The 24,216-nt window shown below is 40.8% G+C and overlaps 1 protein-coding gene across 2 annotated transcripts in view; it reads left to right on the top strand.

Moving 5' to 3' along the window:
• The window catches only part of fam184aa (family with sequence similarity 184 member Aa), an 80,541-nt gene extending 59,625 nt beyond the window's left edge, over positions 1-20,916 (top strand). Inside the window, exons 15-24 of one of the 2 annotated variants that reach the window (XM_087836697.1) lie at positions 1,396-1,510; positions 2,619-2,716; positions 6,672-6,825; positions 7,387-7,514; positions 7,640-7,824; positions 11,488-11,634; positions 11,798-11,915; positions 12,638-12,742; positions 17,267-17,634; positions 19,820-20,916. In XM_087836697.1, coding sequence (XP_087692823.1) covers positions 1,396-1,510; positions 2,619-2,716; positions 6,672-6,825; positions 7,387-7,514; positions 7,640-7,824; positions 11,488-11,634; positions 11,798-11,915; positions 12,638-12,742; positions 17,267-17,634; positions 19,820-19,934 — 1,533 coding nt within the window. In that variant the 3' untranslated portion in view covers positions 19,935-20,916. The remainder of the gene's footprint in view (positions 1-1,395; positions 1,511-2,618; positions 2,717-6,671; positions 6,826-7,386; positions 7,515-7,639; positions 7,825-11,487; positions 11,635-11,797; positions 11,916-12,637; positions 12,743-17,266; positions 17,635-19,819) is intronic. The other variant, XM_087836696.1, reaches the window with a different exon arrangement.
• Positions 20,917-24,216: the final 3,300 nt, after the last annotated feature.

A 24,216-nucleotide genomic window follows, 5' to 3' on the forward strand; every position in this document is an offset into this window, starting at 1 on the left:
GAATAATTGTACTCACTAACTTTAAAGAACTGCCAAGACTCAACAGGATGAAAAAATTGAATGATTTCCTTTTTGACTGTTTTATGCAGACACACTAGCAGATGTAGTTAAAAATGACCCCTTATGTCCTGAATTTTTGATTAACCTGTTTCAGTGAAGCCATTTATGCCTTCGCTGCCATAGCCTCTCATGTTTGATGGACGTGGCAGCTACATGTGCTGTTAAAGTAGAAAAAGACATTCCTGAAAGCCCTTAAGTGAGCGCAGGTCCCGTGCGGTATTGTGCGCCCGGGCGGATGTGCCGTCGTTATCTATAATGACTTCTTTCTCATTAAGATATTTTCATTACAAGGTCCTAGCCCGAGGCTCCAGTTTGTGCGCGCTAAAACATGTGCGCTTGGGATTGTGTTTAATTAAGCCACAGAGGGCTGGGTGCATGTTTTTGCAAACAAGGTCGCTTAAGGTATTTCCACATTGCTAATCTCGCACATCCCATTATTTTGCTGTAAATGTAAAAATGAATAGTTGGAGTAGACAGGGAGGATAAACTGTGCAGGCCATCTTTTTTTTTATCCAATGTAGAACCTCAGAAACTTCATCCCAGCCCTGCTCCTCATCCTCTCATTTTTAAATCCATCTTACCTTACACTTGCTAATGTGGTACTTCTTCTGCACTAAATCCTGCGGGGGATTTAACTGCAGCGGCTCAGAGAAAGAGTGGCATGTGAAGGACCGGAGGCGTCTGGCTGAGAGAGTTCTGCCACTCACCGGCAGTTAGGCCCCTGATAGCTGCAGTATCTCCTCGAAACAAAACACTTTGGCGTGCTCCGATGGGGCTTACGCTTGTTGGCTTTTGTTATTGGGCCGTGCGCGCTGTCACTCGTCGTCGTGACGGGCTGTCAGCTCATTGACACGAGTGGAGAAATCTTCATCCGCAGCCCTCAAGTGGTTTTATTACATCTGTGTGTCAATATCACCACCAGGGAGTGGTTGTTAGAAAAAGGGGGAAAAACCGAGGCTGTCTCCCTGGTTAAGAGCGATGCATTGGAAAAAATATAGTGGAGCAAAAGAGAGAGTTTTTTAATTAAATGTGTGTGCTCTGTCAAGTGAGTTGCTTCTTTCCTGGAGGTATGTCTTCCTTGTAAATGAAATGTGATGTCGCTGCACAGTTGGAGATAGAGAACCACCTGGAGAGAGACACAGTGTTGTCCCTGCAGTTCAGCCTGTAATTGCTGCTTCTATCGGATGTGGACACGCTGACCTGTTAACATTTGCTTTTAATCTAATTTGTTCTGTCCTGTTACTTTTTTCTTTTTTTTTAATAAGCCTTTGCTCATTACAAACACCTAAACACCATATTTTTACTACTTCCCCCTTTACGTCCCTTTTTCCTCAGATCTCTCTGCTGAAACAGTCCCTGGAGCTGCAGCTGTCGCAGTCTCAGTCAGCTCTCCAACAGCTGCAGTCTCAGTTCAACCAGGAGAGGGAGCTCCTGAGCCAACAGCTCAAAGGTATGCACGCGCTTCCTCCACGTGGCGACTGCGGCTACAAGCTGCATCCTAAAATTACTTTCTTAAAGTAGCGATTTTGCATTTGTATGTGATTTTAACCTCCTTTACACATTATTTCTGATCAGCATCTTTTCAACTCATATCGTCTATATTATGTCCTTAACCTTAAAATCATTTTTAACAGAACGCAGCCACAAGAAAGATAATGTCTGAAAGTTTTTGTCACTGATGCGACTATAAAACAAGAGATTTTTTTATTTTTTGATTATGGGAATTTGAAAGAGAAGGAAGGTTGGAGCTGTAACAGCCAGTTTGAGCTGTTAGATGACGAGTTTTATCAGGGCAAACCTGTGTGCCTCTAAATCAGCCATTCCCAAAGTCACGAGTGCTGCAGCCCACTTAAAAACCTGAAGATCCATTGGGGCCACCCAATCTTAAGTCTTCACTGTAATCAAAATCCATGAGAATGTGATGTATTCCTCGAAAAATGTCTTAAAAATAAATAAACCACACAGGATGTTGGCTATAAATTGCTAATGCTACCTAGTCATATGCAAAGTGGTAAGGCTAACTGGGACATAAACTTTAATACGAGGGAAGTAAATTTAGGTCAAAATAAAGTAATATCACCTCCTATTTCCTGTTTTAACTCCATATTTATATAACTACATTAATATAAATATGTAACTGTGCATACTACTAATTTTAAGCTGAATTTCTGTTATTATTGCAGCTATGAAGGGGGCCACTGCTCCATAAAAACTTTTGGGAATCACTGCTTCAAAACATCCATGAGGGAAATAACTGAATTCACAGCCCAGGATGTTCAGTAGCATGAGACATGACAAATCATGCTGCATTGCACTGTACCACTGCTGAAAACAATTTTTATTCTGTCGTGAAGAATAAATAAAATTCTGAAATATAACCTAAATATTTAATACAAATAGTCCGAGCATCGAGTGTGTAAATATTTAGTTGTCACCTTCTGTTCAGCGGCGCGTCTCCTGCCTCAGACTGTCATATTGCCTTATCGTGTCAAACAGAATGGAAACACGTCTGCTGTCGATGCATCTCAGTGTACATGTTAATATCTCTGTGTTTGCAGAGATGCAGAGAGAACATCAGAGGAGAGAGCATCGATTACAGGAGGCTCACTGCTGTGCCCTCAGCACCATGGAGGAAGCCAGGCAGCACCAGATAAGAGTACGACACACACACACACGTATTTGCAAGCATGTAGGTTTGCATCGCTTGTCTTGGGATTTGTCACATAGTTGCACGACACTACCTGCCTTTTGTTCTCTCTGAAAAGAAAAGTAGAGCAAGTTCCAACTAACTTCTCGAGGGCTTTTACTAAACACATTACAGTAGCCTTTCTTGTTCCACTGTGGACTTCACTGCAGTCTTCTTTGAACTCATCTGTTTCTACACACAGTAAAAGTGCGACGAGGACAGTTTCGACAGCCTCACTAGTGCAGCAACAACAGCTGCTAAATGCTGCCATCGTTCACTAACAAGTGCTGCGACTGAAGCAATAATGTGCTGCAGTAATTCTAGTAACAAAAATGCCTTATAATTAATCAAACCTGTGATTTTAAATATGTTTTAAACAGCAAACCTTTGACTACTGAATGCAGCATTCGAGAGATTTGCTGTTGCTTTGTACTGTAGTATTAACGTGACTCTAGAACGCTGTATGTTGGTGGATCCTGCATGGCTAGGCTGGAGTTTGGTGTTGCAGAGATTTCAGTGTGACGATTTTTTATAAAATTTGGTTTCATCTGTCACCTCAGCCGAGTCTGAGACTGAGCAATCGGTGCAGTTTCTTTTTCTGGCATCAATAAATGTTCAGTTTAACTCAGTCTTATTTATATAGACCAGCACAAGTCACTTTAAGGCACTTTATATTGTAAGATAAAGAAAATAATACAGAGAAAACCTCAACAATCAAACAACTCCCTTTGAAGAAGCACTTGGCAAAAGTGGGAAGGAAAAACTCCCTTTTAACAGGAAGAAACCCCCAGCAGAACCAAGCTCAGGCAGGGGCAGCCATCTGCTGCGACTGGTGTGGGTGAGTGGATTTGATAGTTAACTCAAAAACAGGGTGATGATGTACCGCAAGGTCAGAGGTCAAGTTTTTGTGAATGCGATGACTCAAGGACGTCACGTAGGACTTTCAAATACCATAGGTGTATTTATTAGGAGGCTGATGAGTACTATTAGCCAGTATTTTTTACCTATGTGATTGAAAATGACCACAAGGCAACATTTAAGCAGAAAATTAAAAACAAAAAATGGCTATATTTTCTTCAAGTCATCAAAAAACACATGTGACAACTGCAGCAATAAAACTATGAAAAGGTTAGCACTGCACGTGAACCATGATTGGTATTCTCTCCAAAGCTAGCTCTGCTTATAGGTTGATTTAGCTGCTTGAACAGCAGAGTAAGCAGTAACCTTGTGTTAAGGTAATGTTGACTAAGATTTCTTGAAGAAATGTAGAGTTTTTGACTAAATCCATCAATACAAGAGCCTGAAACAACACGTGAAAACAAGACCACTCAGAGAGCGCAACTCCTATCAAAGGGCAGGTTTACTAACACTGGTGTTTTATGATGTTTTATTACAACATGATGATGTCAACCCGTTATGTCATCATCGTGACATAATTTGATATCATAGGGACAACAGTCAAGCTCATGTTTAGCCTGCATAGGTAATCATGTCCCCCAAGGCCTAATATATTGCTGTTATCGGTATCTACCATCACAGAAAATCTGAAAATGCTGTTTGGAAAACTGCTAACAGACAGACAGACAAAACCAAGTACACACTCCCTCCATTAGGGAGGAGAACAAACTAAAAACTTGCTGCTAAACTTAAATTAAAGAATTAAAGTGTCCTTAAGCTGTCTATCAGCAGGAGAGTAGAGAATTGTGCTTCAGTAGCTGATATATCCACAATGTCACTTCCTTTGAACTTTGTAATACACAAGTAAAATGCCTATTACCATTATAAATGTTGATAGTTCAGGTGTATTTTAAGTTAAAAATGAAAGAAAAAGACAGAGTTGACCTATCATTTTACTTTTAAATCATCAAATTAGTTCATGTGCTCCTCTGGCTCCTGTGTCTTTTTATAGTTCTGTAAAAATGTGACTTTCACTACAAAAATCTGCAGCTGCTGTTCCTCTCTTTTCACCTGTGTTCTTATCTAGTCTGTGATCAGCAAAAGTCCTTAAAATAGTGCTTTATAAGAGGTACACAACTTGATTTGTCGTCCTGGGAGCTTCTAGTGCCTGACGTTATTTCTTCCAGAGAGGAAATTATAGTGTGGAAGGTGCTGCAATTTGAATTTCCAATATAGTCCACAGCACAGCAATGATTGTGAAGTTCAGCGAGTGCTGGTCAACAAAACTACTTGAGACCAAGTAAAAAAGTTTTTGAACTTTTCTAATATTGTTTAATGATCCTTTTATGTCTGCCACAGAGTCGAGAAGTGTAGAAGATTCATAGCACAATCAAACCCCTGAGGAAATTGCCGGCTTTCTGAGCCATTTTATTTGGATCATTTACTTTAATTTCACCAATTTTCTTGTTAAGTAATATTAAAATGAGCCAAATGATATAAATTATGGTTGAGGTAGATTTTTTTTTCCGTTATGAGAGGATGTGTCAAAAAGCTCATTGATTTTATACTTACACTCTTTAGTCATTTTCAGCCTGTTGATGGATCTCGCTGTCAGTTTGTGTAGTGGCGGCACTCCGTCTATTTCACTCTTCTGCACCACCTTTAGGAGTCAGTCTGGCAACATGCATTTGAAACGCGAGCAAGTCCAGGTACTTTTCTTGCAAAAAGATGTTTATTGAAACTTTTAATTTACACGGCAAGACTCAGTCAAAAAACGGTGTTGCTTCCAGCTTATCCGACTCCCCAACTACTTAATAAATTCAATTCAATTCAATTTTATTTATATAGCGCCAAATCACAACAAAAGTCGCCTCAAGGCGCTTCATGATACAGAGAAAAACCCAACAATCATATGACCCCCTATGAGCAAGCACTTTGGCGACAGTGGGAAGGAAAAACTCCCTTTTAACAGGAAGAAACCTCCGGCAGAACCAGGCTCAGGGAGGGGCGGTGAGAGAAGGAAGACAGGATAAAGACATGCTGTGGAAGAGAGACAGAGGTTAATAACAGATATGATTCAATGCAGAGAGGTCTATTAACACATAGTGAGTGAGAAAGGTGACTGGAAAGGAAAAACTCAATGCATCATGGGAATCCCCCGGCAGCCTACGTCTATTGCAGCATAACTAAGGGAGGATTCAGGGTCACCTGGTCCAGCCCTAACTATATGCTTTAGCAAAAAGGAAAGTTTTAAGCCTAATCTTAAAAGTAGAGATAGTGTCTGTCTCCTGAATCCAAACTGGAAGCTGGTTCCACAGAAGAGGGGCCTGAAAACTGAAGGCTCTCCCTCCCATTCTACTTTTAAATACTCTAGGAACAACAAGTAGACCTGCAGAGCGAGAGCGAAGTGCTCTAATAGGGTGATATGGTACTACAAGGTCATTAAGATAAGATGGGGCCTGATTATTTAAGACCTTGTATGTGAGGAGCAGGATTTTGAATTCAATTCTGGATTTAACAGGAAGCCAATGAAGGGAAGCCAAAACAGGAGAAATATGCTCTCTACAGTGTGCCGGAAGCCCAAAATACTAAAAAGCGCATTAGAATGTCGCACTTCTATATTCTATACCTTTAACAAAACAGTATTTTGAAATTAACTAGAAATTATATTCTATACATCAAACATGTATATTTCTTCTCTAATCATTTTACCAGTACCAATAAAATTAACCTTTAATTGGCTCTTACAGTTTGTGTGTTCTTAATATTGTCACTTTTCCCGTGCCAGTCTGTAACTCAAAACCAGCTGGGAGCTGTGGTTCGATTACACTGCCCATTTTCTCTCTTTGTCTTCTTCACTTTTATTTTTCAGCCAAAAATAAAAAGGAAATATTGAGTCAGACAGCCAAACTACACTTTTCTCAAAACCATATTTTTCATATAACATATTGTGTCATCTTCGTCCTTTCTCTTCTTTCCGTTCCGTCCCTTTATCCTCTTTAATCTCCCTCGTCGTGCCGTCTGCCAGGCCCTCGAGGAACGTCTAAAGCAGGAGCAGCGGGAGGAGGTTCACGCTTTGAAGGAGGCCCACAGGAGGACTTTAGAAATCCTCAGACAGCAGTCGGACCAGGAGCTGCAGACACTGCGATTTGAATTGGAGGACGAGGGGAAAGCAAAGCTGGGTAAATGATGATAGATATAGTAAACGTGGCTTTGACACGTCTAGCTTTGTAGTAATCGATCGGGGTTGTTTCCACACTGCCAGCCTCGCTCTGTGGCGTGGTTTTAAATTGCAGCAATGATTTTTTTCCCACCCTTTGGTGATTGTGTTTCTACCTCCTGAGACGTTCTGGTTCTGTTTCTGCCTGCTGTGCTGATGTTTTTGTCCATAGTGATTACAACAAAATCACCTTCATTATCTGCCTTTTGCTGTTTAGAAGAATAGAAGAAGAAAGAAACATTTGGTGGTTGAATCGTAAGACGCTTTCGGAAACCAGGATGAAATTAACTAATGGTGAAATTAGCTTTCTGAGATCTGTGAACATGTGCTAGGTGATAAAATTGATCTCAGTAGTTGCCTCCAATATTAAACCAACTAAAAGAATAAGTCATGAAAGTACGATGTAGGAAAGGAGTCACAAAAAATGAGAATATCTTTAATTTCTTCGCACTGTTGTCATTTTTCTACATAAACTACATAAAAAATGATGCCTCACATTACCTGCGGCGTCTCTTTCCTGCAGCCTCTCTTCGTGCAGAACTGAACCACCTCCACGCGACAGCCATCGAGCATCTGAAGCAAATCCACCTCAAAGAACACGCTGCCATCAAACGAGAGCTGGAGAAAGCCATGGAGCACAGCCAAAAGCAGGTGACACCGACAGTGGTTTAGTTCTGTTTATGTTCTTCGCTCTCAGTGTTTCGCCCTGAGTGATCTCAAGGTTTAAAAGCCTTCTAGCAAATAACTGCCTATTCTGTATTATGTGCATCCTCTAGGAACAAGATCTCTTAATTCGTATCTCAGACCTGCAAGCGGAGCTGTGTTCCCGTAGCAACCGTATCACCGATCTGGACCATGAGATTCACTCTCTGAACGAGACCATCGACACGCTAACCAGAGAGCTGGAGCTGAAGGGCAAAGAGGTGCTGCGGGTCCGCAGCGAAGCTAACCATCAGATAAGGTTCAGTAGCTCAGCAGACTTTATCCTCCCATTACCCTTAAATACTCTCGCTTATATAAGAGCACACTTAGCACTTAGTTCCTCCTACGCCGGGCGGCGCATCAGGCAGCTAGTGATCTCCATCGATGTCGGTCAGCAGCGACTGCTTCAGCTTCGTCCCAGGCAATGTCGACAGTTCTCAGATCGTCCATGAATGTTCGACGCCATGTGGTCTTTGGTCGGCCTTGCTTTCGCTTGCCAGTGCGTGGACGCCATGTCATGGCAATCTTAGCTGGGCGATGAGGGGGTAGGCGTAAAATATGGTCCGCAAAGCGGAAGCGCCTTTCTGCAACAACATTGGCTAATGGGCAGGTGCCTGCTCTTTTCTCAGGATTCGCCGCAGGCCATGTTGTTGAAGCACGTTCAGGTGTTGAATAATTGCACTTGTTGAACGCCAAGTTTCGCTAGCGTAAAGTGCAGTAGAGAAGACGATAGAGTTCAATGGTCTGATGTTGACCCTAACATTCAGGGAGGTCGAGTTCCAAATAGGTTGGAGACGTCGCAGGACACCAACTGCCTTCCCTACTCTGGTGTCGACATCCCGATCAGAGACCCCGTCATTCGAGATGATGCTGCCAAGATATGTAAAATTCTCCACCTCTTCAGCACGTTGTTGGTTGATCATGACAGGAATGCGGGCACGTGCATAGCCAACTCGGAGTACCTTGGTTTTTTTGGCGCTGAGTATATAAGAGCAAGAGTATTTAAGTAAATAATATTTGTGAAATTTGTGCATCAACCATCCAATTTTAAATATGCATTCACAGCATAAAGCTGGAATTTCACAGTTGCCTTTTAAGTAAAGATCACATTTGTGAAATCATGTTAAACTTGCGTCTGTATTTTTAGTCTTTTTCTGAGGATTTACATCTTCTGAAAAAAGTCACGTTTATTCATAAGTGCAGTTTTTTCAAGCTACTTTACATTAGACGTGTTTTTCACAGTCTAAAAATATATTTTTATTTCATTTTCACATATGTAAATTTTTTTCCAGTGTAGCTCTGTCTGACCATTTCAGTTAAAACACCAGTACTCTGTTTATTGAAGCCATAGCTATAATACCCAGTAAAACAACAAAGTCTATGGATGATCTATCAGTGTCAGCATTTATTTATATTAATACTGATTCTGATCAGTTTCTGGTGAACTTTAAACATGTTTTGCTCTAAATCAAGCACAGTGTTATCAGCATCATGCTTTAGATAACGTGGGTAAAGGACCTCTCAGCTCAGAGTTTCATGTTTCACACGCCTACTTCCACAACTCCAGCCTCTTCTAAGCCAGCAGAGTTTGTATTGACTTAAAATGAATCAGTGTTGCCTTCCAGCTTTACGACGGGCAGTATAAAAGATGGATGTAGCTACCATGAAGTCAATCATGGTATTTAATTGCCATCTTGGTTTGGAGCAGGGCTTGATCTGTCTGCATATTATACCCTCATTGTCAATCACAGGTGGCTAGCCAATCAGCATAGCCCAGATAGCCCTCCGTTTTGGAACATGGGATGATCAAGATTTACAAAACAGACTTCATTTTTTATTTAATAAGATCCAAAATTGGTGAAGGAGCCCATAAACTCAGCAGGAAAATGTTTATAAAGGTGAACACACAAAGCGGTTTTACCATAGGCTTCTGTAGGATCCAAAGTCTTTTTGTAGCCACCACTGTCGCCATCTGGTGGCTAGAATGCAGGTTAAGGCACTTGTGTACTGGTTTCATTTTTCTTGCGTGGAAAAACGCCACAAAGTCTTTTGCCTACCACATTTTGACTCCCGTGCACTTTTTTCTAACCTAAAGACCACTGTGACTATGTTTGCTTCTCCAGCTTTAACCTCCTAAGACCCGAACTCTTCCACAGCATGCATTTTTAATTTTTCTTTGATATTTGGGCTGATTGGAGCCCAGTGAATGTAAAAAAAAATAATTACCAGATTTTTTTTTTTACCCAATTTTTGTTTCTAAGAAAAATAAGAGCCACAAATGAGGATATATTAGGTATTTTGGTCTAAATAACCAAAAATGTGATGTCCACATATGTGGACGCCAGGTCCTAGGAGGTTAATGAAGTATTCCAGCATGGTAAATGTCAGTGTCTTCCAAGCTTAATTTGTTCATAACACAGACTTTCTGTCATATTTGTCTGCCCCAATGTGAGAAAACACTGAATATATTAAGATAGTTTTTTTTAATTAAAATTCCTCAAGAATTGCTGAAATGCCCTTTTCTAGTGGTTTGAGTGCTACTGTCCAGTGTTAAGCTTGTAAAAACAGTTACTTTAATGTTTTAACCCTTTAAAACGGGTCAGAGCAGCACGCTCCGTTTTGCGTAACTATTTTTAAATCCCAGTAGCTCTGCAACCATGTAAGCTAGCGCAATAATTTTTTTTGCGTATGAAACCGGAGGAGTTGTACTTACATCTTATGCCATCAGCTTGTCCTCGGTCACAGTTTCCTTCCACATATAGCTTTGCAAAAACTGCATAAAAAGCGCTTGCAGCAACAAAAACATAATATTCCAGAAACACGCTTTGCTGATCCGATCAGCTGTTTGTAACACTTCCTACGTCCATCAGCGCGAACTATCGCATGTCCGCCATGACCTGCCCGAAACCGGAAGTGACGCCATTTTCGCGGAAATGTAGTTTCTTACCATCAGGGCCTCATGAGCCTATACTGGTGTTTTTAAAAGTTATGTTTGACTTTATTACTTTCGTTTTTCCTGCAGTATATAAAAATTGGTGTATTTCAAAAATAAAACTATGAAGACACTCAAAATAAATTTCCTGTGGTGGGAAACTATTTTGTGCAACTTTTTTGTATTTACAGTTTTGAGGGATAAGCCTCTTAAATTTCTCTAACTAGAAATATATGTAAAAAAAACAAAAACGATTTTCAATTTTTTTTGTAGTTTATTGCACTTTTTTGTAATTTATGTAATTACTATGCACTTAATGCAGACATATTATTAAAATTTAGGCTGTAATGGTTGTATTGATGTATAGCAACTTGAAATGCTCCCAGAAATGGCTCTACAACATGTAAAAATATAATATAAGCTCTGGCGGACTTGGTTTTATGGTAGGTCTTAAAGGGTTAATGAGTGATGCTAAAAAGAAAATGTGAAAGCAAATCCACAGCCATTAAAGACGGATGTTCGTCCGCTAGTCGTGCAAGCTTTGGCAGCCTGTGCCAGTAACCCTGGCCCTGCTACTTCACATTTCTTAAAGTTTAATTCTAAGGGTCCCCATATGTAAATGAAGCACACTCTTCATTACGTTCTTTAACTTAGATTGCAGACACATAAATTAACACTCTGACATTGACACAGTAAGCACTGAGGGACCGGATGCTCTCTGTACCAGCTGTGCTTTGTGTCCCAGCAGAGTTCACTTTGCAGCTGCACATCTTGCTGTCGGCCTCTATAATTTACTGAAATGCGATGTCAATGTCACAGGTCCACCTTCCGGGAAATTAAATGTACTGGTGTAGAGGCAGAGGAAAAGTCCCAAAGTGATTATTATTTAAGTGTAAACTTGTGATACTTGGTGGCACTTTAGGAAATATGCATCTAGCAGAAAAGTTCGCCTAATGATTTATTCATTTATGACTTCTGTCTTTGCTGCAGAGCTCATGAACAAGACCTTGCAAAGAGACACGAGCGAGAGATGGGGGAGCTCAATGCAATCCATCAGAGAGAAACACAAATCATGCTGGCTGACTTCAACAAGGCCCAGGAGGTCCTCAAAGACAAGATTTCTGCTCTACAAATACTGTAAGACATAAAGCCGTGTGATGAAACCTCTTCTGTGGCTCTTTTGGGCTGCTACTGTTTCAAGATAGATCAAAGTTGTCTCTGTTTTGGCTTCCTTTTGTCTCTCTGGTGCCACACTTTGTTCCTGTTTGCTCAACTCTTAATGTTTCCTGGATGCGTCCAGGTTGGAGGGCACAGAGGAGAAGTTAAGAAACAGAGAAAGCCGACCAGAAGACCTGCATGTGATCGCAGAGCTCAGAGAGATGGTGACTGAAAGGGAAGCTCTGGTCAAAAAGCTGGTGGTGAGTAGACGCGGGGGTCCATGGGTCCAGATCTTGGCATGGGATAGTCTCTGAGGAGTAAAGTGAAAAATAGACATGCAGTTCGTGAGAAAGTCTAAATAAAACATTCAACAGTTCTCAGGGTTAAAAATGTATTTCTTTGAAAGTTCCTTCATCTGACTGCATGTAAGAGTCTCAACCAGCAGATGTTGTTACTTAGGAAGAAAAGTTAGCGAGCAAACTGCGTCTTTGGGATTTGATAAAGATCCCGAGATGCAGTTAAATGTTGATAAGCAGAACTCGGTTTGAGCGAAGTCTCTACTTCTTCACTCTCACTCCTTGTGCGTGGCCCTTCGAGGCACTGTGGAGGACTTTGCAGCATGCTGCTGATAACTTCATGAAGTCTTAATGTGGGACCACGCTTTGTGGTTCTGCTGCGTGTCAGTCGGGATCTCAGTAGACTTTTTTTCAAGATGCTGATCCACAATTCACTTTGTTATTCTTTAAATTATGAATCCATGTGTGTAAACAGGATTGTGTATGTGCGCTTGCTTATCCTTCGAATGCAGGACAGTGAATCAAGAAATTATTGATTGGGTTTAGTTTTAGTTGAAAATACTGAGGGAATGCAAACTTTATAAAACTGTGACTATTAAAAATGTGTGTTGGCAAACAGACAGAAGAATAGTGGAGTGTGTTTTGATTGGTTTGACTGCAGCATGTTGTCATTTTTTTATATGTAGGATGACAAGAAGTTCTACCAGCTGGAGTTGGTCAACCGAGAGACGGGATTCAACAAGGTCTTTAACTCCAGTGCCAATGTCGGTGTCATCAACCCTCTTATTAAGGTGAGTGGGCTCATTCCACACTGCTTTCTTTCACTGTGAATGGTGTGGATGCTTCAGTCTTACAGCATACCGAACTTCTGTACAGCTGAAGTCATCTGCTTCACCTATTTACCCGGTAAGTATTAAGCTGTTTTCACACATGAACTCTGGTGGTCCCTGCTGACATGTAGCGCACAGCAGGACATACGATGCCTGCTCGCTTGCTTTTAACTCTCTAGATAAGTAAGTAAGTAAGTAAACTTTATTTATATAGCACCTTTCACAGACATATGTCACAAAGTGCTTTACAAGGTAAAAACATAATACAGTCATAAAATACACCATGAAAACCCTGGTCTAATTAAAAGCTTTTTGAAATAAAAATGTCTTTAGCTGCTTTTTAAAGGTCTCCACTGAGTCCAAACCCCGTAGAAATAGGGGAAGTGCAAGCAACAGCTTGGAAAGATCGGTCCCCTCGGGTTTTAAAACGAGTGTGGGGGACCACTAAAAGATTTTGGTTTGCTGACCTCAGGTTACGAGTGGAGGTGTGTGTATGAATCAGATCAGCAATGTAGGGGGGTGCCTGTCTCTGTAATGCTCTAAAAGTTAAAACTAGACATTTAAAATGGAACCTGAATCTGATTGGTAGCCAGTGCAGCGACTTTAACACAGGGGTCATATGAGCACCCTTGTTCGAGCGGGTCAGTAGCCTCGCTGCAGAGTTTTGAACAACCTGTAGGCGGGCTAGCCCTTTCATGTTTAGACAAGTAAACAGGCTGTTACAGTAGTCAAGTCTTGTAGAGATAAAAGCATGTATTATCATCTCGAGTTCACTTGTTGACACGATGGATCTAAGTTTAGAAATGTTCCTCAGGTGAAAAAAGCAGGTTCTTACTGTCTGATTTAGATGTCCCTCCAAAGAAAAAGCTTCATCAAAAATGACACCCAAGTTTCTAAGGTTATGTTTCTGGGAGGAACCTAAGTCACCCAGTCGCCGTTTAATATCAGGTATTGCACTGCCTGGTGCAATAATCAAAGTTTCTGTTTTGGCCGGGTTTAGCTGTAAGCAGTTATTGTTCAACCATCGTTTAATGTTGGTTAAACAGTCAATCAGATTGGAGAGCTTATGAGCTTCAGCAGGCTTAAACGAATAATATAGCTGAATATCATCAGCAAAAAGATGGTAAGATACTTCAGGAAACTGCTGTATTATCTGACTTAAAGGAAGAATGTATATTAAAAACAGAATAGGTCCCAGCACAGAGCCCTGAGGAACTCCACACAACAACTCTGTAGATAATTGCCTGCATTTAGTTAACTGCCACAAAGAAGGACCACACGGGTTAAAAAGAAACTGTTTAGTTTAATGCCGTTCCCACTGCTGATATTGAAAAGTTCAGGCCAGCCGTGCATGTGTGAAAACGGCTTAAATGTATGACTGAGTGTTTTACTGTAAGGATCTACATCGGTTTATCTTTAACAGTGTATGAACTACAGAGAATGTAAAGACCCACATCCACCTACTAAACACATATTTCTTATCATTTATTACATACTCAAACACCCAACATATGATATATAGTGCAAATGTACTGAGATCATCCTTGAAGATAAATGGAAGTAATCCCCTTGAGTCATAAATTCAAACCAGTGAAACCTGTAAAGATGAGCTGCACTCTGCAATGAATCAACTCATCCAACAGGCTGAGGATTGGAGAAACACCAGGGCAGTCACTGCATGCATCTTGGCATAGTTACCCAGCTTTGTTTACAGCCGCCAGATGAAGTTATTGATCATTGTCCCGCCTAATGAGTGTAGCAAACTATGTTTCTTTATTATATAGAAATAGATTTGCAGCAAGAGAAAAGCACAAGGACACTAAAACCTTCTGTGTTGCTAATTATCTTCACACATTGTTCTGCTACCAGCTGTAAGAAAAGAAGAAGTTTGCGGCCCGTGCGCTTGTGTAATCTTCTTGTCTTACTCTTTATGCTCCCATTTTTTTCTGTTGTCTGAGCGCCATCGAGCGTTCTTCCCGAAACCTGGTGCCCATTGCACACGACTCATGATAACTGTTATCTTTGTACAAAGCTGCTCATCATCCTTCATGTGTGAACACAGCTGTCACAGCTTCAGTTTGAGTCATTCAAGAACAATAACACTTGATTTCAGTATCATAACATCAGCTCATCGTCTCCTCATTTCCATCCTCCTCCTCCTCCTCCTCCTGATCGTGCCTGTGTTGCTCGCTGTGGGTTGTTTATATTGAATAACATATGCATCTTCAGCCCTTCTCTCACACGTCTGAGCTTCCAATGTGTAGGACTGGAAAATCTCTCAGTTTGCCAACTAGTGGGGATATCAAGAAAGTGAGGAAGATAGCAGCTCTCTCTCTCCAGCCCCCTCAGGGTACACTAAGAGATTATTCAAGGCTACTCTATATTTTAATTTATACTCTTTTTTTCATGCATTCTTTGCTGACTTGCACTAAACATATTTGGTTGATCCCCTACAAAAATATTGCAATGCCAGTATGTAGAAAATATATTAATGAGGTTTTGCTGCTGCTTGTTATAAAATGTAATCTAGTGCATTGTGCTTTTGGCCATATGATAAACCCTTGTGACAGCCGTCCAGTGACAGTCGAGCAAATGTACTTTTCTCCGTACACCGACCAGGCATAACATTATGGCCGCTGACAGCTGAAGTAAATAACACTGATTATCTCTTCATCATGGCACCTGTTAGTGGGAAATATCAGGGAGCAAGTGAACATTTTGTCCCCCGAGTTGATGAAGGAGAAAAGTGGTCAAGCGTGAGGATTTGAGCGAGTTTAACGAGGGACAGGTTAGAGCATCTTCAAAATTGCAGCTTTTGGGGGGTGTTCTCAGTCTGCAGTGGTCAGTATCCATCAAAAATGGTCGGTGGTGAACTAGCAGCAGGGTCATGGGTGGCCAAGGCTCACTGATGATTGGGTACAGAAGGCTGTCTGACCTGTGTGGTCCAAAAGATGATCTACTGCACCTCAAACTAGTTGATGCTGATTCTGACAGAAAGGCGTCAGAAAACACAGTTTGTTGACCAGACACGGTGATCATGATGATGCTTTGGGCAATCACACTGTCTTCTGGGAAACACTGTGATAAACGTTGTGTCCTGACATCCATGTGGATGTTAATTTGACACGCACCGCCTACCTAACCACTGTTGCACACCGTGTACATCCTTTCATGGAAACAGTATTCCTTGAAGGCTGTGGCACAGAATAATCTGCCCAAGAAGTGGTTTGAGGAGCACAACAATAAGTTTGAGGTGTTGGACCAATGCTGGACAAACTAGTCCAATCCATGGATGCCCCTCCGCACCACTTACTGGAATTAAAGGGTTGCTAACATCTTGGTGTCAGATACCACAGCACACCATCACAGCTCTAGTAGAGACCATGCCTTGATGAATCAGGGCTGTTTTTAATTCAAAGGTAGACCAATGCAATATTAGGCTGGTGTTATGCCTGATCAGTGTATGTTGAAGCATTTTAAGGCATAATTTCTGAAGAGACAATAACTAAAAATCTAAAAAAGTTGTGTTAGCAAAAGCTGCCACATGAACTGTATTGTATTCCCCTGCCATGTGGAAGGCGGTCCTTCCAGGTAAGATAATACAAGGTGTGATCAAAAAGCCACACATCCCAGATTAAATATTCCTGCTATCCCACTCAAGGCTGTCTCCTTGTGCACCTCTGGTCTACTTCTAACTTGGACTTTTAGATCACTGGGTGCCGTGTTCTGACCACTTTGTGGTCTCTGCAGTTTTTTTGCACACAAAAATCTCAACTTCTGTGTCAAACTCACCAATCTTTTTGGATGAACATCATCACTGGTGATGAGTTGGGTCTCCAGCTATAAGAAGATGCGGTACATCAGGTCACAACCAACACCAGGAGCGTGCTTTTCTCTTTTTTTCCCCAGTGTTGACACATCTGAGGGAGAAAAACATGGTGTACCTTAATATAGCCACTCAAAGTGCACTGAAAACAGTTTTATTGGGCATACCAATGCAAACTTAATAACACTAGTTAGTTTTGACTCCATCTGTCGTAAAATGAAACTGATATAGTGGAAGAGATCCAACATTAATACCTGAATCAAATAGGACGTGATCTTAAAATACCAGGAATGGTACTGGAGTTAGTCCAGACCTGCACGAGGAGATTCCTTGAAGAGGATCACAGTTCATTTTAAATCAGGTAAGATTTCGGCTTTTCATGAGTGGAATCACAGAACTTTTGATCACACTTAGTAGACTGGAATTTGAAAGATGCGTATAAGCACTTTACTCCTGCTCTTCACTGGGTTTGCTTAGGCAGGGATGCAAGTTTAGGTTAAAGGTCATTATCTGAGACGATGCTAATAGCTTTAACCACTTTGGTTACCATGGAAACTACACAGCATGACAGGCACGTTGTTAAAACCAGTTAGCAGTTTGATCTGAGTTAGCTAAAGATAGCCGGCATTCATGTCTCGCCTCTCTATGTGTGTCTGTAGTCAAAAACAGGCAGCCAATCAGATCACCGCTTCACCAGCTTTCCTAGCCATTCAGCTCTCCGATTCGTCAGCCCTCCCACCATGACTCATGAAGGACAGGAAGAGGAGGGACGGGAGGTGGAGGAGGTAGGATCAGGAGGCCCTTTTGCGCCTCCTAACTCCCCCCTCCAGAGATCCCTCCCCCGACTTAGGAAACCCCTTCCCCCATTCAGCCCTTATCCTCCCGCTCCTCTTCCTCAGCATCCTCCTCCTCCTCCTCCTTCTTCTCCTCATCCTCCACATCATCCCATGCCAAGCCTTGCTCTTCCTCATGCTCCTCATCCTCAGGAATCTGTGGTGCAGCATCAGGGCCTGCAGAGCTTCGGGAGGTGAGAACTAAAGTGCATTTCTGCTACTGCTGCCCACCGTTCACCTTCACTTCACATATTCAAGCAGTGAATTATGTGATGTCTGCTGCTGCTTCCACTGTCCCTCACTTCTTAGTTTCCCTCCATTCTGTCCTCACCCCCTCACCCTCAACCGAGGTGAGGTTTATATTTGATCAGCACTTATGGACCAGCTGTTTTTTTTTCTTTCGTTCTGACAATGTCCAGAGATGAAATATGAGAGACAACTTTTTTTTCTTTCTGTTCTCTACTTTTTATAATTTTAATTCAGGCCCGAGCTAATACCGAGTGCAGCATTGATCTTTTCATTTCACGGAACACTGCGTCCTCGCTCCATTACATCGGGGTCAACACCCAAAAATAATGAACATGTAATCTCTTTTTGATGCATTATGCACATTAACATCACATTTTTCATTTTCTCAATGTGGCGCAATCGAAGACAGAATCATCTTTGAAATGCACTATAAATCCTCGCTGTAATGCCTATCTGCTCTCGGTTGTTAATAAAAAATATTTTACAAAAAGATGAGAACCAACCCGGAGACAGTGCACTTACAAATCAGTCTCAGTGGGACTTTAAACTGGGAGTGAAGCAAAGAGGCAAACAAATGATTGCTTTGAAAGCTTTGCAGCAACTTGCAAATGTAAAACATGAAAGAGAAAGAAATAGTTTTGGGCTTTGTTCTTTCCACAGAAGGCAGCGGACATACAAATGAAGGAGTTCTGTTTGCCGCGGCCGTTGATTAGAAATCATTGGGAGGTCTGAGGCTCGAGGGTGTAAACTGCAGCTGAACCGCAGACTTTGTTTGAAAGTTCTCCAACTTTCTCGTAATCGAGCTGCAGTTTAGATTAAAGCTGAAGTCTGTCATGTTTTTGTGTTGTTTTTTTACTTTACTGCTTCTTTTGTGCTCGTATTGTGCAATCTTGTTATATCTAAACAGTTACCAATCATTGCCACCACCCGTTAGGCCATGGATCCCTAAAAGGAGCAGCCAACTATAACAAAAACCGTTTTTGTTCATTTAAAGTGTCCCAAGCTTTATGCAACATGTCCAAACTTCCAGTGACCTGTGCACTGATTGCAGGCTCAGGAATAGCATGGAAACTGAAGCACCTGAGTAATATACTTATGTGTCTGTACATTTACATCTACAGTGATTTACATTTGCAGTAACCACTCTGCTCTGGGACTCCATTCTTCTGCTAACACATTCAAGGAAAGCATGGTGACTGTATCAGAGGGGTGGAGGTGGGTTGCAAAGTATCTTGCACAAAATCTGCAGAATAAGCAATGAAAAAACTTACAGGCAAGACAATAAATAAACCGATATTAACTATTTGTCAGTATATCAGTATTTGCATTTGTAATGGCTTATAAAAGCTCAAAAATAAAGAGACAGGAGAAAAAGTCTTTACCATAGTAAGAGTGTTGACATTAAAAAGTTTGTCCACTAGAGGGCAATCTGCAGCTAATCAGAGCACACTTGGGAGAGAATAAACAAGTAAATAAATAACCACGCAAACATTAAGGAAATCTGTTTGTATATTGTATGCCTGAAAGAAAATATCAGCTGATATATCAGATTTTTTAAATCACGAGTATTGATATCGATCGTAAAAATCCAATATTGGAGTTATGTTAGTTTCCAGAGGGAAGGGGGTCAGCATTGCTACCTGATAGCAAAAAGGTCCTATTGCTTCTCTTTTAGGCTTATTTTGTGAATGAGCATCCCACCTCACCATGGTACACTGGTGGCATGTCCAATTCAGGATGTAGAAAAAGGATTTGGTGATTTGAAGTTTGCATTATTTATAACTTTAGGTTTGGTGTTTTAGTCCCAAAGCTCTCCTTTGTGCATGTGTCCTTAAACGTGTGCTAAGTCTATGTCCATGCTGGATTTTGGACATTACACCACCACTTCTTCACTTGTATGACATCGAGTAGGAGCACTCACTGGATCTCCCTCATTATGCTGCTGCCAACGATCACAACAAACAAGGCAATCACTATTATTTTCTGCTCTGTGAAGCTCCCGAGCTTGTCAGCTAAAAATCTGTGAGCATCTGATTGCATACATCTGTAAGCCTGTGAATTCCTGACAGAGCATTTCTCTGTCCTCGAGCTTCTCATTATTCTAACACATGTTTTTCTTCCCTCCCTCAGCCTTCCTGAAGCCAACTCTGCGACACCATCGGACCCTGCGCGGATGAATCCAGGAAAAAGCAAAGAATACGTCACAAAAGAAGAGGAGCTGTACGCCCAATACTTCACTTTCTGACTCGCTAAATCCCAACTGTGTCAAAAAAAGGAAGTAATGGGACAGAGAGCTAAAGTTGGACAGCGATCAAACTGCAGGTTTTCACAGTCATTTGGGCGACATGAATATGAGACGTCCTCTCCTCATTGCAGCACTCCCATCTGTCGTGTGCATTGCTGAGTGAATTTAACCTTAGGGCTTCCATACGTGGTGAGCACGATGAGCAGTGTGGCTTATCAGTGCTTCATCATGAAAGTGTGCATGGCAGAAAGAGGTGACATAAAACATCAGTATACAGCGATTTGTCTTTTACATTTATGCCATCTGTTATTCTGCAAAAGAGGCCATTTGCATGAGCTCTCATGCAACGAATTACAAGTTAGAAAGAATTAATGTCCTCTGAATTTAAATTTAATAATTTATATTACACTGAAGTTTAAATGCGTGGCATGCTCTGCAGAGATTTCCCAAAGGGAGTAGCATGTTTATTGATGGCGAAGCTGGTGCTTTTAATGATTCCATCTCATTCTTTTAAGATTTACCGGTTGCCAAGCGATGTGAAAATGTATCCTGTTGCATTTAAAATCTACAAATCAACATGAAGACTCTGATTAATAATGAGAGTAACACTACACGGTGCTTTTTGAACACCGTTCTTAGGGCTGCAGTTAATTAAATTTTAATCTTGATCACAATTTTGGCTCCTAACAGCTAAAATGTATCCTCTGCAAATCAAGCGCTCACTGAATCACTGCCTACATGTGCCAATCACAGCTTCCTGGATTGTTCCTGGATGTAACCTGGACGAGTAACAACAAAACATGAACTACACAGACCAGATGTCAATATACAATTCAAATGTCCGGCATGCTTTAAGCGGATCATCGTTATCATTATTTGGAAACACTTCAGATTTTTGGTTTTAATTGCTGCAAAGCGACACAGCTAGCTAACACTAGTGTACAGAATGCAGTAGTTTGTCAGGACCCTACAGGTGAATCATTAAATCCAGAGCACATTTTAATGACCACTAAATCACTGTGACTTTTACTTTCAACAATATATTAAAACTGGAGATGGACCGATCCGATATTACGTATCGGTAAATTACTGGATTGGATATCCGATACGAAGTATCACAAAATCACCTCACAAAACGCGCTACTTGGCGTAACCCAGCTTGTCGCATCGGAGCAGTATGTGCCACGTGACAGAGCGGCTGTTGTCTGCGAGACCTGTCGGCGGTCTGTTGGAGCGCTACATGCTTCCAAACTGCGGCATTTCATCTCGCCGAAAACTATCCCAGAGAAGTAAAGCAAGTGTGTAAGTTCATCCCTGAATGTTTGCAGAGTATTTCCACGTTAAGCTTAACAACTGATATATTGAGCCACAGCTAGACTGGCCCTTGGAGTTCCATAATGAGGTGAAAAGGCAGCGATTTGTCCCGTACTTCAGCTAGAATTAAAAAAATAGACACAAAGCTGGAGTTATTCTGTCTTTGCTGCGCAGTTGCATCTACTTCTCTTATTCGCTCCCCCTCCCTCTCCTGTTATTACTTCAAACATGAAACTGATCAATGATCAGCTGATCGGCTTTTCTGCCGCAAGTCCCGTCTTTCTTGTTTGTTTATCGCCTACTTTGCGCTAGAAAGAGGAGACCAGCGGATAAACAACAGCTGCACATGTAAGTGTGATAAGCTGTTGTTAGAATGTATTTAATATTACTTTCTAGTATCAGCTGATGTTTGCTGGAGCCACAGCTGTAAAAGCTGCTGGTCATGATATCGGTTTGGATATGTGGTGAGAGGGAAACATGAAGATGAAACCAGGAGATGTCATTACTGAATCATCAGAGCTGAACAGGTGATGGAGAAACAGGTTTACCTTTTAGGTGACATGAATGAGTTGAAGGGAAGTTATGAACTGTTTCTGAGAGACAGATAACTCCAGGATCCTTTTCTAAGTAGCTGACAGCTGGTAACTGTGCAGGGGCGGCTCTAGCAAAGTTTTGTCGGGGGCCAGGTAGGGCATTAACAGGGAAAGGGGGGCACAAAGAAATATTTTTCTTTGTTATGTCATATATTCCTTTTTTAAAATTTTTACAGTTCAGTAAGTTACTTTTTTTAAAACGTTTAAGCAGGATTTTAAACATAAATCACTTTGTTATGTTTAAAAACTTTGAATAAATAATTATCTGAATCTTACAACCAAAGTGGTCATCTGATTAAATGTATAGAAATCCATTATTGTATATAGTAACTATTAAGTCTAATATACTCTAGTAAGCTATAGTACTTTTTCCTTTTGGAAGGTACCATCAGTGCAGTCTGCAATTCTGTTGAAGAAAGATGTTGAATCTATTTAATTATTGTAGAAAAATAATTGATTTCTGTGCATTTGTTTTACACTTGCATTAAATTAAAGTTGATTACATCGATTAAGGGTGGGGGGTGGTTCCCTAATATTTTTGCTGGGAGTTGGCAACCCTATTAGTTAGGTTGTTTAATATTTCCACTAAGTACTCTTTAAAATACCAGAATAGGGAGGATGGTGCAGCTTTAAGTTTATTAGATTGATCAGTGTTGCTGAACTATAAAATGTTTTGGGTGGAGTGTATTTTTTGCATACAGGTATAACAGAATAACTTCAGTGTCTTGTTTTTTAAAACTTGAGTATGAACTTCTACAAAATGCAGCAAGATATTTATTTAAAAAAAACAGTTTTATTGATTACAATATACGCTATATCGGATTCATGTCGGTATCGGCAGATATCCAAATTTATGATATCGGTATCGGACATTAAAAAGTGGTATCGTGCCATCTCTAATTAAAACACACCTTTCACTTTTTGGGAGACATCAAAATAAAACAGATCTGACAGTCAACAGAAAGGTTTTCAGACATTTTTCATGGTGCATGTTGGAGGTTTATTTTTTCATTTCCAAAAACATGATTTGTTTATCACAATTCAGTGGGCTACATAGTGGAAACAAAAGTATCCATTCTATCACGCTAGTATCAATAGTGGGGTTGGTATCAATACTATCGATGTTTGATGATCCACCCAACTCTACCAAAATCAAATCTTTAAAATTAAAAAAGCATTTTAATGTTGGATTCAGTGGGCATTGACTTGATTTTGGAGCCAGCCCCAAGTGGCCATTTGGGGGACTGCTATTTTTACAATTTGGGGAGCTGCTTTGTTATTATTCAGCAGTCTAACTAAGTGTTTTTTTTCCCAACAAATATGATGAAATAACTTAACTGTAATAATCCTTACATGTTCTGAACCCTTACTGATTTCAAACATTCAGAAAGTTTAGATAAACACTTGGTCTATATAAAATTATCATTTGAGCTCATGTAAATGTTCACGGTGTTGCAGGTACAATTGGTGCGTTAAACAAAGTTTGTCTTCACAGCTCATTAATGTGTCTTACAATTTGTTGTCTGACTAGAAGTGCTTTCAGAGTTCGGACAGGACAAAGTGATAATGCCTTGATACTTGCCTTTAGTCTTTAATACTGTAGGTCCATCTGTTGTATAAATATGCATTTGTCATTCAGACGTGATCTTGAGGGGAATTGGCCTTGCTGTTCATTCGAGTTGTGTTTTTGGCATCTGCAGTACGATAAACTGGAGTGCGCCACAATAACGACACCAGCAAAAAGAAAAAGACTAACTTTAGCTTGCTGTCCCAACGCTTTGACCGTGTACATACAATAAATGTTTGAAAGTCCTTTTCAGATCTCTGAGCTATCTGAGGGGTGCTTGATTTACCACTTCAGACGCCTCAACAGTCTCAGGAGGGGAAACATCAAGGTAAAGTGAATCAAGCACCCCTTATCTTTTTATTATTCAAGTATTTATATTGTAATAAGCTACTGTTTTTCTACGGTCTGTTTGTGACAATGGTAGCCCTGAGACGTTCAGAGGAAGAGTTCTGTCAGCGACACGCAGACATTGGTTGACTCCTAGAAACTTTTTTAATGCCAAGGAGTGTTTAGTTCATTACCAGCTAGGAGTTCGTGTCAGTGGCACAACTCTTGTTGCTGCACGTCTCTGCCTGCAGAGCAGACCGTAGAGCATGTGAAAACAGGAACACTATCATAATGCTGCTGTTGCTCACTTGAAATCTTCTTTTCTTTGGTGTACTGTCTTGTTTTTTTGTTTTTGTTTCGTTTTTTGTTTTTTTTTACTTGACTTGAAAGTTTACATAGTTCCTTGTGATGAAGTCCATTCAGTAATCTGTACAGTTTCCAAACTGCATGGTCGTCATCAGCCTGAAAGAGGCTCTATTTG

The sequence above is a fragment of the Neolamprologus brichardi genome, chromosome 23 (assembly GCF_056152115.1).
Source record: "Neolamprologus brichardi isolate AB-2024 chromosome 23, ASM5615211v1, whole genome shotgun sequence".
Classification (NCBI taxonomy): domain Eukaryota; kingdom Metazoa; phylum Chordata; class Actinopteri; order Cichliformes; family Cichlidae; genus Neolamprologus; species Neolamprologus brichardi.